Consider the following 19,020-nt stretch of genomic DNA (forward strand, 5'->3'; position numbering starts at 1 on the left):
ATGGATCAGTACACAAAGCATCTGGCAGGATAAGATCCTGGACATCTGTCACTGATGGTCCAGAAGGCTATGTAGCTTTTATCAAACCTGTGATGAAGAAGCATACATCCCCATGGAGAAAACAGTGTTACCAGCATTCCGTTTTACTCTGCTTAATAAGGTAGTAGCGAGCCTTAGCATGAGGATGCTTTAAAAGCGGTAAGATTTGTCTGGGAAGGGTGTCATAGAAATTGTTGTAGCAACTGTCGGTGGACCTGGAGAGTGACTGCTATGTCCTTGGTCCACCATGGGACCAGTCGACAAGGGGAACCTGTGGATAGAAGCATAGCAGTACCAGTCTCATGATGAGTAGCAGAGACATCTTACATGACCGTGCAGTCATGAGAGAGAGGTGTCAAAGTGCACAGCAGATGCATATAAAGGCCAATTGACTCGGCAGAATAACAAACATAGGGGCGTGGTGGTGGCAAAGGGGAACAACAGAATTGCTGGAAAGCAATCACTTTCACAAAGATCTTTGTGGGGTGACCACTGTAGGGAAGCAACGAAAGGAGAGGAGGAGAGACAGAGCAACAGCAGATAAGGATCCATGAGCACCAAGCCATGCCACTGAAGTGTGTACAGGAACTGTCACTGAAGGGGCCCAAATCAAAGTCTGTAATAAGTTGGTCAATTAGAAGACCCCGACCCATTGAAGTGGCACTCCCCCACAGGGCGTGGTGTGCACTGAAGTCCCTGAGGAGGTGGTATGGGGGTGGGAATTTATGTATTAAGGTAGGCAGGTCAACATATGGAAGTGGCCTACCTGGAGGGAGGTAGACACTGCAGATGGTGATTGCTGTGGTTGTTTGCACTCTTATCGCTATAGCTTCCAGCTTGGTACGAAGGGGAATCCAATCATTGATCACATTGGTGAGAACCAAAGTGCAAATCCCTTCAGATGGTATCCCAGGGCTGGCCTGATTCCAACAGAATGCCCAATAACCATGAAATGCTGGAGAATGGTCGCCACAGAAGTGCACAGACAGAGGAAACAAGTTGTATTCCCGGTAGGTGACAGTAATATCCATTGCAATTCCACTGTATTATTGTGTGGCGAGTGTGTGTTGGACATAAAGAAGCTGAGGGGAGGTCATGTCACTGGGTCAGTGGTCATCACCATCGAGGGTGGTGTGACATCCATAAATAAGATGTTACAGTTATGTTGTGGAGGGGGAGATAGCACCTCCAGGGGAACTGAGGGGGGGGGGGGGGGCGCCACCATGTCTTGTTGTGGACTTACATTTCTTTTCCTCATTCGGAGGCTGAGAAGGGTAGAGTACAGAGGGAGAGCAGGCCTACACAAGATATGGAACTGAAAAAGAGCAGGTGACATTGTGATGCACAGACAGTGCATCCAATGGCCGAGTCGTAGGAGCAGGCCCCATCACTGGCAGGCACTAAAGGAGGGTGCAATTCTTCAGCCAGGGAGGGGGGAGGCACCCAAAGGGGAAGGTGTTGGAACTGCAGGGAATGGGGAGACAGAGCTGAGGTAAGGAGGTGGTACGAGGGGGAAATGATGTAACAGGCACAAATAGAAGAAATTGACCCTGGGTGGAGGTGGTCATTTATCTGGCGACTCTCAGCTTAAGACAGACGATCCAGGTACTTTGACTCTGATCTTTTTTTCTTTCTTGTATGGGAGGACAGTGGTGGTCATGAGTGTTGACAAACACACGTGGCAGAACACAGGGGCTTCCCTCATGCAATGGGCAACCATAGTCACCATACAGAGGGTGGACATATGCCCAAAGCCCAATTACCAAAGTACCTCATGGGTGGTGGGATGGACAGCTTCAGGTCACATCAGTAACACACAACCTTGCTCTTGTCTTGGAGGGTATCCCCTTGAAAGACAGAACACATGTGCCATTACTGGGGCGGTCATCTTTACGGCCTTTCTACACATATCTAACAAAATGAACACCCCATTGATTCAGATTAGCCTGGAGTCCCTCACCAGTTTGCAGGATGAGGTTCCTACAAAAAAATCACTCCCTGGACCATATTCAGTGACTGGCTAAGGATAATAGACACCGGGACATTGCCGAAGTGATCACAAGCATGAAGGGCTGCAGATTGGGCGGCAGAAGCAGCTTTGCTCAACAGGAGGCCTGACTGCATCTCATTGAGAGACCAACAAACGTGTCCTTGATGTTCTCCACAAAAAGCAGTGGCTTTGTGGTGGTGAATGTGTCCCTGTCTGTCCTAGTACAGACCACATGGTGGGGAAGTGTTCCACCCCAAGATGGCAAACCTGGGTGTAGCCAGGGAAGGGGAGGGTGTAGGGTCATACGAAGCAGCATTCAATGATCCAGTGAATGATCCACTACCAATTAAAGAGATGGCCATTTGAGAATGGCTAGATTTTTGCAGCTCGATACACTTCATGCACCAAGCATCCGGCCTGATACCACCCACTCAGATCAGGGGCTCTCCCTATTGGCACCACCCAGCCACAGCAAGGACTGGCAGGTAGAGCGGCCATTGCCAAGAGTTCTGATGCTCTGGGATGACAAGCAACAACTTATTGGCAAGCATGTGGAGGGAACAGAACAAGCATGTGGTGGGAACAGCACAGGTATCAGGGGTCTCAGCCAGATGGGTACATAACAGCCCCTCCACACCAACTGGCTACATTGTTGGTGGCTTAGTGGGGAGGGGCAGCTATAGCATGGAAGGAAGGAAAGGGGGGGGGGGGGGAGAGGAATCCACATCATAGATGCTAGGGAGGTAGTTCTTTCCCAAATGGCTCATACTAGAGAGAGAATTTAGAAGTGGAGTTCAGATTCCAAGGGGAGACCAAAATGTCAAAGAGGATGGAAGAGAATAGGCAAGAGGAACAAAACTGCAAGAAGTAGAAGGAACCAGATGGATAGCCAAGACAACATGAATCAGAACACAGAGAGAGGAAGAAGTGAGGATGGGGAGGGAGGGGCACGGTGAAGGAAATGCAGCCCGGGAAGGAAGAGTGCAATAGCTCTGGGCACCACGCACAAACTCAGAGAGAGAGAGAGAGAGAGAGAGAGAGAGAGAGAGAGAGAGAGAGAGAGACGTAGTTGCTAGTTCAACTTACCACGCCACCACCTGCAGAATGAACCAGCACACTCTTCCCTGGAGCCAATCCACCCAACTCAAACAACAGTACGTATGCCACTATGTAGTTCATAGCAATGGCGGCAGCATCTAGGTGTGTCATCCCACTTGGAAGAGGGAACACGTACTTTGCTGGTACAGCCACAAGCTCTGCCCACGCTCTGTACTCTGGCAAAGCCACCACACTGTCACCAACCTGTAAGACCAAACCAACAAGACTTACACTTTAAAAAAAAAATGAAGTATGTGTGAAACACAATTATCTTCTGACAAGCTGTAAGAATGAGGCAACCTTTTATTATCTATATACCACTAAAAGGTAGATACAGATGCTGTATATCAAACAGTAACTTATTGTTATTCTGCAGAATTCACTGTATTTTTAACAAACCTTGAATCCTTCCACACCAGGGCCCACTTCCTCAATGTCTCCTGCACACTCAAATCCCAGAATGAAAGGTGTCTTTGGAGGGGAGTCTATGGCACCTTGACGCACCATTAAGTCTTGAAAGTTCAGTCCACTGTAAAAAGAAATGAGTAATACTTCAGTAATTAGCTAGTCAAATTTTGAGAGTGACAATGTTCTAAGGGACAAATGAACTTTCAGTCCTCTTTGGCTCATAATGGATCCCATGTAGTTTGTGTACCATATGCTGTTTTCTATTAAAAGTTTGAAGTTAAAAAAAATTTGAAGTGTCTATGTAAACATCTAATAATGTGTGTATGAAGTTTGTTGATGACCCTAAGATGATTTTCGTTCGTTTAGTTACATAGTTGAAGATATAATATTCACCTTTTGAGTTACTGAATGTCTTTTCTACTAGCTACCTTCATACAGCTAAAACTACAATTTTTTTTTGTTGGCTATAGTAGACAGTAGTGCTTCAACTTCTCAGGTCTTACTTTAAACTGATGCCTGAGATGAGGCTTAAATTTATGTTTAACACATCTGGTGGGTTCGAAATGGGGCTGTTATTCTATTTTCTATTACCTCTAATTTAATGACCTCACATCCTGCCGTACTTTTGTTTGGTGCATTAAGAATGTGTTCATTAGTTTTACATGTAGGGAACTATTTCTTATTTATAATGCCTTTTTACTATTGTGCAAATTTCCTTGTGAGCTGTACTGTTACATGATGCATCACTGAAGTTTAGGAGTAGTTCTCCTTGCAATGATTTTTGTAACATTTGGAACACATTCCATTAAAGGTTTCCAGTTAGCACGTGTAAGAGCTCAGTCGCCACCTCTTTTCAATTTCATGCCATGCAGGAATAGTTTACTCCAGTTCATTTAGATTAATTTCCTTTTTGGTTGGTTTAATTTATGATTTATGGTTGAGACTAGCCTTCCATCCCCAGTAGAACAGCTATTTATTTATTATTTACATATTATGGGTTTAGCGTGGTAGGGTTGCCGAATCCAATGATGCACGCTACACCACGTGTAATAAACACCATTTTTATTTCTCGTAAGCACACATATACAGTTGTTTACATTCTGAATTCTCGGTACACGTCCGTACACTTTCACGCGCGACCACAGACTGGGGCAAAGATCTTGCCAAAAACAAAGATACTACACGCGACTTGGTCGATAGTCGCCACACATATCATCTAACTCACAGCCCTTCATGATCTGAGATACCTACATCAATATTTGCCTGCTTTCTGTTTAACTGAAAATTGGCTGCTGTATCATCTACGGATGGTCAACATTTCGTTAACTTATCGTTTGCATAGTAAAAGTTGAAAAACATTTTATGTACCGAACAACTTATTTATATAATTTTAAACGTAATGTCTATATTAATGTCACGAAATAGTATCACTCTGCAGTTTTATCAGTTTCAAGAGTTTGTGTAAGCTCATTTTCATTGATGTAGAGAATTATTTATAGTTTTGCGAACAATATTGCTGCAGCCTCCAAGTTTGCTTCTATGCAAGTGACATTTACGTTTATAACTCCAGAATTCCGTTGACAAAAAACTAAGTACAACCCTTTGTTCTGTATTTGTTCTGCAGTAACTCGTTCCCAATTCATATCCATTTTGGGTTTACTTTTTCAATGGACGGCCAGTGTTCGTTAATTTGGAGCACCCTACAGTTAATGTTTTGTAACTAATGTTGCAGTTCCAATAGCTTATTTTTTAAGATCTTGTGTTCACGCGCAAGAGCGTCAGTTTCTCCTCGCAAATGGGAGATAATCGGCAGACTACAAGACCGTCAATTACACAAAGTACTTGAGTTTTTAATGGTTCCGGGAAACGGGAAATGACCTCCTCCTGCAAAATCTATTATGTCTAGGCAGGGTTCAGCTCACAGTTGAGTCGGTCCACATCTGTTTTCGTGGCTGATTTATTATATAGCAATAGTGTCATGTTTACAGTGTTGTTTCTCCATGTAGCAGTATCTATTTATGCTTCTGTTTCTTGGCCACTGTAATTCAGATAGAGGCCATGTCTTTAATAGCATTCCGTGTTTAGGATACTTACAGATATAGGTATTACACAACAGGTTCTGCATCAAGTTTGTTCTCGTATTTATATTTTGCCGGAACAAGCTGAGTACCCTGGCTTGTAATGTATGTAGATACAAATGGTAAATGTAGCAACATGGGACCCGGCCGTTTGTGAGCTGACAAATACAAGCTATTCAAATCACCAAGTGGAAGTGGTTTTTCTTTTTGTCTTTTTTTGTAGAGACGATAAAGTTACTTCTTCGAATGTTGGGAAAAAAAGAACAAATCTTTTAGCCCACGGTACTGCAGAACTCAGTTGAAGAAACGGTGGTCTACACCTCTGAGGTGTCAGAAGATAGCTCAAGCCGAAATATTTGCCGGCCGTTGTGGCCGAGTGGTTCTAGGCGCTTCAGTCCGGAACCGCGCGACTGCTACGGTCGCAGGCTCGAATCCTGCCTCGGGCATGGATGTGTTTGATGTCCTTAGGTTATTAAGCCTCAGTAGTTTTGGAAGTTCTAGGGGACTGATGACCTCAGATGTTAAGTCCCATAGTGCTCAGAGCCATTTGAACCATTTCGAAATATTTCGTTGAGAAAAACGGCAAGCTGGATTGACCAATCTTTTCCACTGCAGGTGTACTAGTATATTGCTCAAACCAGCTGGCAATGTTATCTGCCACGATAGCGCCAACACCAGTTACAAGATAATTGCCACCGGCCGGTAACCAGCGCACTTTCTACGGGGACTGCCGCGCGTAACGCTAATTTCTAGCCGGTTCCATCATCTCCAGAAGCATGTTGAACTTTAATTTACGTTACCGGTATTCGTGTTTTCGAAACGGAGTCTTGAGAGATTGGTTTCTTATTTTCCTGTACATTTTGGTTAATTTCGTCTGCAGCACAAGCTGAGCAGAACCACTGTGAGTGAGTCCCAAATTGCTAAAAGTTTTCTATGACAGAGACCGGGGCAATACCGAAACATACCAAGCTATACTGACACCACCCGTTTCCTCAGTTGAGTAGCGCCGAAAGATAGTGGGATACAGTGCTGTATTATATCGCATGTGCTGGAATTAGGGCGTAGAAGCTTAGAGGTTTTTTACACGACACGAGTGGCTAAACATCTGAAATGCCTCTGGCATTCGGTTCAGATCGGAAAGCCATCACGTGATTCCCAGACTCATGTGATGCTATCGGTCTTCACCGACAAATTTACGTACGAGTTGTTAAGGATTTGAACGCAGCAAGTATTTGTGACAAGCAAGCCTACACACCGAGATGAAAAAAGTCGTGGGATAGCTCCCAATATCGTGTCCGATCTCCTTAGTCCTGCGTAGTGCAGCAACTTGACGGGGCATGGACTCGAGTTGGAAGTGCGCAACAGAAACATTGAGCCACGCTGCCTCTATAGCTGTCCATAACTGGTATAGTGTTTCCGGTGCGCTAACTGAGCTTTCAATTATGTCCCAAAAACATTCGATAAGATTCATCGGGCGATCTGGTTGGTCAAACTATTCGCTCGACTAGTCCAAAATTTTCTTCAAAACAGTCACTAACAACTATGGCAGGTGACATGACATTATCATCCAAAAAAGTTTCATGGTTTTTTTGGCAACATGAGGTCCATGAATGGCTGCTAATGACCTCCATGTAGCCGAACATAACCATTTCCAGTCAATGAGAGGTTCAGTTGGACCAAATGACCCAGGCCACTCCATGTAAACACAGCCCATACCATTATGGAACCACCACCAACTTGCACAGTGCCTTTTTGACGACTAGGGTCCCTGACTTAGTACGGTTGGTATGGCGCAGACCCTACGATCAGCTTACCAACTGAGAACGGGACTCGTTTGAGCAGACCACGGTTTTCCAGTGGTCTAGGGTCCAGTCGCTATTGGCTAAGAGCCCAGGGAGAGCGGCGCCGATGATGTACTGCTAGCAAAGGCACTCACGTCGGTCGTCAGCTGCCACAGCCCAATAACGCCAAATTTCGCGCACTGTCCTAACGGATGCGTTCGTCGTATATCCGCACTGATTTTTTGCGTTTATTTCACGCAGTGTTGCCGAACTATTAACACTGGCAATTCTGCACAAACGCTGCTGCTCTTTGTCGTTAAGTGAAGCCGTCGGCCATTGAGTTGTCCGTGGAGAGACGCAATGCCCGGAATTTGGTATTCTCGCTCTTGCCACTGTGGATTGCGGAGTATTTAATTCCCTAACAATTTCCGAGCTGGAACGTCCCATGCGCCTAGCTCCATCTACCATTCCGCGTTCATAGTCTCAATTTCCAGCCGGCGGCTGTGGCGGAGCGGTTCTAGGCGTTTCAGTCCGGAACCGCGCAGCTGCTGCAGTCGCAGGTTCGAATCCTGCCTCGGGCATGGATGTTTGTGATGTCCTTAGGTTAGTTAGGTTTAAGTAGTTCTACGTCTAGGGGACTGATGACCTCAGATTTTGAGTCCCATATGCTTAGAGCCATTTGAACCATTTCTTAATTCCCGTCTAAACCTTTAACATTAGTCACCCGAGTACAAATCACAGCCCCACCGTGAACTGTCTTTCAGAATATTACTAAGTGGTTCCTTGTAAACGGACTCTCACTGAATTTTGATAAGACAGAGTACATACAGTTCCGTACAGTGAATGGTATGACGCCATTAATAAATATAGACCTTAATCAGAAGCATATAGCTAAGGTAGAATATTCCAAATTTTTAGGTGTGTCCATTGATGAGAGATTAAATTGGAAGAAACACATTGATGATCTGCTGAAACGTTTGAGTTCAGCTACTTATGCAATAAGGATCATTGCAAATTTTGGTGATAAACATCTTAGTAAATTAGCTTACTACGCCTATTTTCACTCATTGCTTTCATATGGCATCATATTTTGGGGTAATTCATCACTGAGGAATGAAGTATTTATTGCACAAAAGCGTGTAATCAGAATAATAGCTGGAGTCCACCCAAGATCATCCTGCAGACATTTATTTAAGGATCTAGGGATATTCACAGTAGCTTCTCAGTATATATACTCTTATGAAATTTGTTATTAACAACCAAACCCAATTCAAAAGTAATAGCAGTATGCATAACTACAATACTAGGAGAAAGGATGATCTTCACTATTCAAGGTTAAATCTAACTTTGGCACAGAAAGGGGTGAATTATACTGGCACTAAAGTCTTTGGTCACTTACCAAATAGTATCAAAAGTCTGACAGATAACCAACAAGTATTTAAGAAGAAATTAAAAGAATTTCTGAATGACAACTCCTCCTACTCCATAGAGGAATTTTTAGATATAAATTAAGAAAAAACAAAACAAAAATATTAAAAAATAGAAAAATAAAGTTGTTATATTAACTTAAGTATGTCGTTAAATTAACCTAATTATGTCATGTATTCGAAAATTCGACTCGTTCCACATCATTACGAAATATCGTATTCATGATCCAGGGAACTAGTATTAATCTAATCTAATCTAACTGCCCTTTTATACCTTGTGTACCCGGTATTACCACCGTATTATAATATCGGTATCCTATGACTTGTCATTCCAGTGGAAATATCACTGCTATTTGTTTCATTCGTTGCTATTTAAGTTATGCTCTTAGGTTTTGCCTAAACACACCATCGGAAATAGCAACGTATTGTGAAAAAAATGAAGTATTTGCGACATGAAGGAATATAAATGTCACTGCTGGTTGTTTCACTGGCAGCAATTTCATCTTTAGTGTTTTAATCAGCCTGAGGTCACGAATTTGAAGGAACTCTTGAGAGCACGCTCTTACATGCAAATAACATCTAATATTGCGGAACATAGTTCTGTTACATGTATAAAATATTGCATTTGTATCGTTGAAGGAAAAAAAAAAAGAGCGTATACCTATATACGAACCCACTTTCTTGGATTCTACAACGACAAATCTTTAACCGCAGGACCACAGCAGTTGCACAGGGATAATGCTTTGAAACTGTCTTTAGTTAATTTTCTTAGCACTTTTACAGACGATATATCATTACTTGACATTTAATTATAACAAATCGCATGTAGAGTGATAAACTCTAATTTTGCTTTTGCCTTAAAATGACGTAATGTCACAACACACACATGATATGGTAACAATCGGAATATGATGAACAAAATATAGCATCCCAAACGTCGTGAGCGAGCGAATCGCCTGACTCCAATTTCAGCCCAATGCCAGATGCACTTCCAAATCTTTGTCACTCGTGTAAACATTCATCGCTGTGGAAGTGCACCTACATTCACTTACATAAAACTAAAAATTTTAGGAATTGGATGTGGTTTAATACTTGTACGCGATGTAAGTGAACTGAAAATTACAAAATTTTTCATTCCATTCATTACTCAAAAAGTGATTTCGAGGTTTTCGAGTAGATATAAAGGTTTGACTTAAACGGAAACTGTAAACACACTTCTGGTAGAGAGCCTGCGCTTCGCCCCTGCTTCATAGCCGGCAGCCGATGCCTCATGGGGCAGCCCAGACAGCATAGAGCGTAATTTCCGTCTATCGATACGACACCGCATGGGCACACGTCCGCTCGCTCCAACCTGCCTATGCAGTGAAGTGTATTCTCAAAAAGAAATATAACCCCTTTACTGACAGACCAAACTGCAAGGATTTTCGTATTTAGTCCCCAATTCTGAGGCAAACTGAAACAGGGCAGTTTTTGAAAACTTTTCATTGCCTTTCGCAGGAACGAATACTTCGCAGCAGCTTTCCGAAAAAATCACTCTACAAATAGCTAGAAAGAGGGCTAACTCAGCCGCAAATTCAGTATACTGACTGACGGATTCCATCAGGGCCTGGAGCTTTGTTCAGCTTTAACTATTTCAGCTGCAGCACTGGCGCTAATACTAATTAATTCTTGTTTGCATTGTACGAATATTAAATTGGAGCAGTTCTCCTGGGCTTTCCTTTGTAAAGGAACATTTAATAAGTTAAGCATTTCAGCTTTTGCATTACTACCTTTAATTTTAGTTCCTGTCTCATTTGCTAGAGACTGGGCAATTGCTCTTGACAGCCCAATGCGTTCCATTCAGCATCTATATCTATAGCCCTACGTTTTGTTTTACACTTTTTATGCAGTGATCTCCGTTTCTTTTGAAGTTTGTTTACGGTGACTAAACCAGGAGGTTCCCTCTCATTATGAACCGTTGTACTAGTGCATATCTATCCAGTGCGTGGTCAACTGTTCTTTTAAACTTGAGCTAGACTTTCTCTACATGCTTCTGACGTATGCTGGAAGTTTCAAGTTCACACAGATAAGACACTACAAATTTTTTTACCTAGTTTACTGAAAATGTATAACTTTCTGCTTGTTTTATATTCAGGTTCTTTATTGGTCATTCAGCATTATTACATGCGATAGACTTCGTCAGTTAACTTAACCTATTAATTTTACAAAATAAATTTTTAAATATTTAAGTTGATATTGGGCATTTCTAAAAATTCTTCTAATTAATAGAATGGATTAGTTAACAAGAAGTTATGTACATTTTCTTTAAATAATTTGTCAGGCTTGATTGGCGCATTCTTAAACGATTTGTTATATATTTCAGTTGCCATATACTTACGACTATTGTTAGTTTTAGCTAATCTATTTTGTGGTAACAGTAGATAAGTACAGGTTCTTGTATAGTACTCATGCCTTTGATCTTACACTTTAATTACGTAGTTCAGCAAGTATGTAGTTAACCGTCAAGAATATATAAATTAATAACTGTTAAAATTCTATATTTAATGAGCGGTGGTTTACAATGTGTTCTGTTATTTACCTTAGCCATTACTCTGATTGCTTTCTTCTGGATCACCATAACTTCATTTATTTTTTTTTGCTGTTTCCCCAGAGTATTAACCGATACCTTAAAACAGACTGAAAAAAAAGGCAAAGTACGCTGTTCTTACGTACTCAAATGTCAAACAACACAGTCTCTTCAACAAATATATATCTCTTGACAACCTAATCACTATGTGAACAACATGAGAGTTCCATGTTAGACTTGTCAAGTATGATACCTAAAAATTTTGCCTTCTGTTTTTCTATTTTTTTAGTCTTTGATAGACTGAACCACATATTCTGGGTCTTTTCCTCGTTTAATACTAAACCATTTGCATTAAACCTTTGTAAGTTGGTACTCGTTTGTCACAATCGCGTCATGGTAAGGATACCAATTTCGATGTGGACATGAAGAGGTGAGGTCCATTTGTTAGAGCCAATAAATTTCCACATGAATCGAGTTTCCGAACTATCTGTTCTTTGTAGTTTTCAGAGAAGGCATTTAGAAATGGTTTGCATGGTGTCTTATCACGTCCACCGCTAATGAAACTGTGATTCTGCCAGTTATTTGTTTGATGGTAACCACCGATGACAAGATTATGTTTGGAGAAAACTTCAGATCACTTGTACGTAAATTCCTCAAAGTTTTCGGTTACTCCAAGAGATGAGTCTAGTGTGCGATAGAAGGATCCAATTATTTTATGCCCACCCCTGATAATGAGTTTCGCCAAGACTCGTATGCAGTTTCAGTTTCTGTATCAGTGGATTTGGGTTTCTTGTCTACTGTGACGAACACACTACCTCCATTTCGCGTTAGCCTATCCTTTCGATATACAGTTAAATTTTCCCCAAAAATCTCACTGCTATCAATTTCAGGTTTCAACAACCTTTCGGTACCTAGCAGTATGTGAGCTTCACTCCTTTTCGGCAGCGCTTTGAACTCCGGCAATTTGTTGCGAATGCTTCCGCAATTAACAATTAAGATTTTAATACTCTCACCTGTGGGAGGCTTTTTTTTTTCAATCTTACACTGATACTGAGTAAAATTTCCATTATCCTTTCCAAACAAAATTGTGATGGGCACTCATACACGGAGCTAAAAGTATATCTGACCAGAATCATCTCGGCACTGAAATAAATTCTCAAAGTGCTTTTTCACATGAATTACTATCTCTCACTTAAAATAAGTCAGCTCTCTCCGGAAAACTCGACTCTTAAGTCCACACAAGCAACAGTATCAGCTTGCGACGTTTCTTCTATTCTGTGGAGGGACAAAGTAAAATGGGACGAATCACAGACGAGATAGAAACAGTATTTCGGTCACCTAAGATGTTGCGTCGTCTAAGATACGGCTGCTGAGTCCCGGACGTTAATTATTCCATGTGAATGCGGCATAGTTGCGTGGGGCAGTCAATTCACATTGATTCCCAGCATTGTACCGATCAGCGGCACATTAATTACAGGAATCTTACTCGCCGAACGCGGCCTTACCGAAAAGTACAAAATATTTTGATCGACACGGATACTAGCTCATACTTCAAGCTGCTGGGGCGTAATCATCGAAGACGCCGTGGAAGTTAGAATATGTCAACTACAACAACATAGAAGCTGGATTCACGCTGAGCAGTGCGTGAGTGAGCTGATGAGAGAACCCATTTTATTTTGTGCCACAGGATTTGTTTCGGCTGCGTTTAGTGTAGTTGGACGGAAAGGACCATTTTGAATGTAGTGTATTTTTTCTGACTTTGATTTAATGTCGGTTGGTAAATTATAATCCCTGCATTCTCCTTACAGGCGAGCGTAACTCTCAAAACCCTACCCAGGCATTATTTTGTTGACGGTGGATTAGATCGGTTTGTCTTTCTTATCTACGAGATAAGAGATGCTGCTAGCTAGACTTGTTTAGAGGACTATTTTGTAATTTTCGTCTTTTCTTTATGCCCTGGGCTATTTTATGTGGATAGTAACTATACCGAAATTTTTGAAAATAATTATTTTATCCTTTAGTCAGTCGCCAGCATATTGGTACTTAATGTGTTCATTACGATTTTATTACCTAGTTCGATGCGTCGGTGTTTTGGACATTACATGTGTGGCGTTGTTGCATAGGACTACGTACCATTGTTCGTCGTTAAACGTAATGTTTTTAAAATTTAGATTTGGTTTTGTTCCATTTTTGGGGATTGCCGAGATTGTGTGTCTCATAGCATGCCTGACGTTTCCCCTACTAAAATTCAGTTTAATTGTAACTAGTTATTGCTTCTTAATTTCAGTCCGCCTAACACTATCTCTTGCACTTTTGGCACACCGGAACCATTTTTCTTATGCTCTCTGCCAATGGATTGGGAAAGGGATAATTCCTACTCGCACCACACTGCTACAACTTTCCTGTTTTAGGAAGTACTTTTATTTCTTCAAATCGTTGAATGAGCAACAATACCCATTATGTGGTGAAACCTTTCTGAGCGCACCAGTGGAAGTACCGTACAACGTAATGCTAGCTAAACATCAGACGTACTTCATGAGCACAGTTAATGTGTCAATCTTTCACGTCTTCCAGTTCGAACACAGCACAGGAGACTAATCTGCACTGTAACGGTTCGAGATTATTTTTTCATGTGCACGAGAAATACTACATTTAACTCTTACTTTTGTACTTCGGCGAATTTATCCCGATTTCAACCCGGTCCAGTAAACGTCTTTAGAACATTTTCGCGTAAACAGAAACGGCACTAAATATCTCGTTCTTAGTATGGTGCCTTGAACCATACTGTAATTTTCATTTCACCGTAAATTAACGATGTACAAAACAAACTGAATTGAAAGTGGTCTCATGATGTGATAATGCTATACAGTGTAGGCATTGTACGACAGGTACAGATGCAGACACGACGTTACGTACGTTCATGTCACTGATTGGCTGAGTTTATTCATTGGCAACAAAGAACAGGCATGTACCTGCAAAAAACACACACACACACACACACACACACACACACACACACACACACACACACACACACAAAGTATTTACATTCGTGACATCTCGAAAATAAAATCCCATATCCCTCCAACAACACGATTTAGATCCAGCCAAGAGGAGTTTCACTGGACGCAGAACGTTCGGGCGCCCATCGCCTAAATAGAGTTATCGTTGTGCCGCATGCTTTGTAAAATCGTTACCTTTTACGCTAATTAAAAGGTGGTCTAATTAATTGACGCTGGGTGCTAATCTGTTCCATCCGTTATTCCTTTACACTGAAGTGGACACCGTATGTTTATAGCCTCGTTCATCTCATTGCCTACTCAAATCCCCTTAAGTCCAACTATGTGAAGCGTAGATGTGGACTGTATTCGTCAGGAAACATAGGATAACTTGGGTGTTGTGGCGGCAACGGCGCTAACTGTTGCAGCCGAGTTTTTATGAAGCTCTGCACTGCCCATTAATATTAAGAAAAAGTTTGTCACATCCCGCTGAAGCTTAGGGAGAACGTTTCTGGAAAAAAAAATTTCTGGCAATAGATTTTATCCACGTCCCCGGTGGACCTGGTGACCAGCGTGCTTCTTTAGCGGCATTGCTGAGAATTTATTGCTCCCGAAGCCAAACAATCTGGATAAATCCTAACCCAAATGATGGATATATGCTACATGTAGCTGAACATATTCTGATAAGGAAGTCAAGAAGCAGTGTCTGGCGTTTGGGAAGCAGCTGATCATGGTTAGTGAGTTATGGTTAGCAAGAAGCAAAAATTTTTCTATATTTATAGCATCTAACTATATTTGTGACTAGGCTGAGATATTCTTTGTAGGGAGGAAGCAACATGTTATGTTGGGTGGGAAGCCTTTGACGTATGTACGAGGAACTTAAGACGTCCCCAGGGGGATATGTTTGCTTATGATCTGTTCAGGTTTCATGTTAATGACCTGCAAAACATTAGTAAACTCACTCTCTACAATTATTTAATTCTCTGTTAGAAAGTACTAGGCAAAAGGAGCTGTACAGTTACCCAGCTAGGTCTTCAGAGTGGTGCAAAGATTGGCGACTTGCTTTAAGTGTTCGCTCTCGGAAAACTATGTCTGCCTACAGATCAGATTGCTTACAAAATACACCAAACAGGACTCGGAGGTCATTTGAAATATACAATAGAAGGCAGTACAATTGATCACCAGTTGATCGATGGTCAAGTAGCATTAATGTTGAAAAAAGTTCGAACCAACAGACTTTTGAAGACGGATGCCGGCTCTCTCGAGAAAGCCTACTGAATACCGGTTCCGTGAAGTTTAAGCGAGGAATATTGGTATATACTTTATTTTGTGTACACGGGAAGGAAGGGGGGGGGGGGGAGGGAGGCGAAAGCAAAGTCCGTGTAATTGCAGTAAGCAGACACATTTAATCAGTGGTTCTTACAGATCGCATACGCGAATTAAATATGCAGAAATTAATACGTTGCATAATCGGAAGTACCTTCAGCCATGCACTTGACTGATTTGTAGATTAGATGCAAAAAATAATGAAATGGACATTCGACACACCTATTCCGGGTATGATTGAAGAAATCTTTGCCATCTGCTAAATGTTAAGACACGTTAGGCATAATTTTTTTCGTGCGGCAGATCCAAGTCGCAAGGTAAATTTTTTGTCTGATTTTAGTTAACGTAGGTGTAACCAGCCAGTCAGCTGCTGTGTCATCAAGTGATTATCCGCTTATTCGAGGGCTCGCTCAATAAATAAATGGAACTCTGTCAGTTTCGATTGAAAAAAATTGCTAAATGTGTAGAACTGTGTGTGTGTGTGTGTGTGTGTGTGTGTGTGTGTGTGTGTGTGTGTGTGTGTCATCTGTGAGCAACTGCGTGAGCGTGAAGAGGCTGATCGTGACAATTTTTTTTGTCAAACAGTGACAGGCGATGAAACATGGATTCAGTTGGAACTGGGAAGAAAGACAATCCATGAAGTGGCGCCACACCAGCTCCCCTCCGGAGGAGGGTTCAATGCCACACCCTCATCTGGTCAAGTCAAGGCGACCGTCTTCTAGGACTCCTAAGGTATTATACTGTTCTCGTCCCTCGCGGTATAACTACCAACTTTGAAGTGTGTTATACTACCCCCAGGAGATTTAAGAACCGATTTCAGTGTGCTCGTCGCCTTAAAAATGCAAACGAATTTCATGAGAGCGTAAGGCCTCGCAGAAGTCTGCTCTCCCGAGAGCAGCTCACAGAACTTCATTGGACTGTTCTTCATCATCCACTATACGGCCTGATTCTCGCACCTTCGACTTACATCTGTTTGTCCCAATAAAGGATGCACTCATTCCGTGGGAAGTAGCACGTGGATGACTGGAGGGGGGGGGGGGGATGATGAGGGAGTTGTTGCAGCAAGACGTTGGCTGCGACGTCGATCAGAGTAGTAACATGTGGGCATACAAGCCCTCGCAGTAAGGTGGCGTAATTATTGAATGCCCCTCGTATCAAAAGTGATCACTAATTATTTAAAGATACGTGATGTAGTTTTATAGACACTGCACGCCTCTATTAGTGTGTGTTTAATGCGGAGTTAATGTAGTTTTGCGCAGAAGTCGTGCATATTTCGATTATCATTTCTACCAATGAATTCGGCCTGTTGGTAACGGTTTCTGTACGTCTGAAGGAGGACGTAGACTTTCTAACTACTGTACCCAGGCCAGGATTCGAACCAGGGACTCCTGGTCACTAGGCAGATGCGCTAACCATTACTCCAGACTGGCCCCGTGGCTTTGCACAACAGCACAGACTAACCTAGCACGCCTCCCTCCCAGTTCAAATTCCCAGTCATGACTCAGACCAATTGCTACTCCCGCTGAAGTAAGAACGTTGCGGAGTCTCTCCAACTGTATTGGAATAGAACATCAGCATCCAACGAGTTTCCACACACACACACACACACACACACACACACACACACACACGCACACGCGCACGCGCACGCGCGCGCGCGAGCGATACTTGCTAAGGTCTTTGGAACCAAGTAATTTAATTGTATCGGCAGTGTTGCGCTCGGAGCAGTGAGTCACGCGCACGCGGCCGCTCTCGTTCTTGTGCATCGGCATGCCACCGTCACGCGGCCATGAGCTGTCCGCGACTTCCACCGCTTACTGGGCGGTCCAGCCATTTGCATGACATCTGCGCTCCCGCTGACAAGCCAACTGCCGACGCCTGCCAGTAGCCCTCGCGGCGTGTCGTGCATACAAGACAGCCGCACACAGGCGATTCCAGTGAGGCCGCCACTAGTAACCAGTCGGTGGAAGTGTCAGGAGGAACTGTTGCCAACATCATTGCACATTTACACACTTCTGCCAACGTATGGCGTGTACCGTAAGGAATAGTTTGCCTCCATTTTACCTGCTATTCCGAATGCACATAGTACGCAGGGGAGACTGGGTATGCTAAAGTATCTTATGTCGCGTATTAAAAGTGGTTTTCCTGATCTCTCATTACAGCTTTCTGAGGTCCGTACCACCAAAGAATTTTTGGTAAAATATACCGCTACACAATCAGATCAGACTGCTAACTAAAACGTGTAACTAAACTATTTATATCTAATTTCTGTAGCCAACTTCAGACTTCAAAATCTTGTTGCTTCCACAGTGCTGAAATAATCTGGGACGTAAGACAGTAAATATTCTATATTAAGACCATTTATTCCTCATACGAAACTTATCTAAACACTGTCCCAAGGATTAATTTCTGAAAGAAGAAAGGGTTTACTGCCTTGTAAAGGATCATCAGTATCTTACGATATAACTCTTCCCGCACAGTTTAGGACACTAGCTCCCTGTGACGTGGACAACATGTTTTTATATATCCTATAGAGGGTGTACACGCCCCAGGATAAAAGGAAAATGAAGAGAAACGCGGGAATTTTTCACTCGGGAAAAACCGGGGATTTTTCTTGTCCGCGTATACACACTGCCATAAACCTGTTTATAATTCACAATAGAGAACTTCTAGAGAGTGACACTAAAAACTTTGTCGAATGGCATGTTACGCACTGATACTACGTTATGTCATGCAGGTAACCACGTTTTCCTGCAAGGCATTTATGTTAACTTTTTAAAAAAACAAGAACTTAAAGCTAGAACTTAAACAGCCGATTTTTAATATAATTCAGCCCGAAAAACGAACATTCTCCTGCAGAAACTAATAATAATGTTCAAGTGGTGGTGCATGGAACAGATCGTTGATGTCTCAGACGCTCTTACTTGAACGGCAAGTCGTGAGGACTGTGTGTGGCTCAATGTGAGATTCGGCAGACCGAAGAACTTAGTGAATGTGTGTGGCAATCAAATGTTCAGAAAATGAAGGACAGAAGTGTTCAATCGGCATGACACGTGCCTTGCTTGACTGAACCAAAATAGTGCTAGTGGGAAGACGCTGAACAACACTACCTTTGTCAGATTTAGGAAGCGATGCCTGGTGGAAATCGTGAAACACCTGTGCTTTCAGTTCAATGCTCAGATGTGAAACAATTGAATAGTTTAGACATCAGAAGCGGAGGTAGACGCCTGCAAGGCGCTACTCCAGCAGTCAAAGTGTCTCGTATACGGAGATGAAGGCGTTAAGTTCCTTTCGTACTGGCCAGTGAA

The 19,020-nt window shown here is 42.4% G+C and overlaps 1 protein-coding gene across 2 annotated transcripts in view; it reads right to left on the minus strand.

Moving 5' to 3' along the window:
* The window catches only part of LOC124798142 (synaptic vesicle membrane protein VAT-1 homolog-like), a 159,381-nt gene that overhangs the window by 18,152 nt on the left and 122,209 nt on the right, over nt 1-19,020 (minus strand). For both annotated transcript variants that reach the window (XM_047261421.1, XM_047261420.1), the window contains exons 2-3: nt 3,527-3,656; nt 3,116-3,331 (exon numbers count right to left, since the gene is read on the minus strand). In XM_047261421.1, the coding sequence (XP_047117377.1) occupies nt 3,116-3,331; nt 3,527-3,656 (346 nt within the window). The remainder of the gene's footprint in view (nt 1-3,115; nt 3,332-3,526; nt 3,657-19,020) is intronic.

The sequence above is a fragment of the Schistocerca piceifrons genome, chromosome 5, assembly GCF_021461385.2.
Source record: "Schistocerca piceifrons isolate TAMUIC-IGC-003096 chromosome 5, iqSchPice1.1, whole genome shotgun sequence".
Classification (NCBI taxonomy): Eukaryota; Metazoa; Arthropoda; class Insecta; order Orthoptera; family Acrididae; genus Schistocerca; species Schistocerca piceifrons.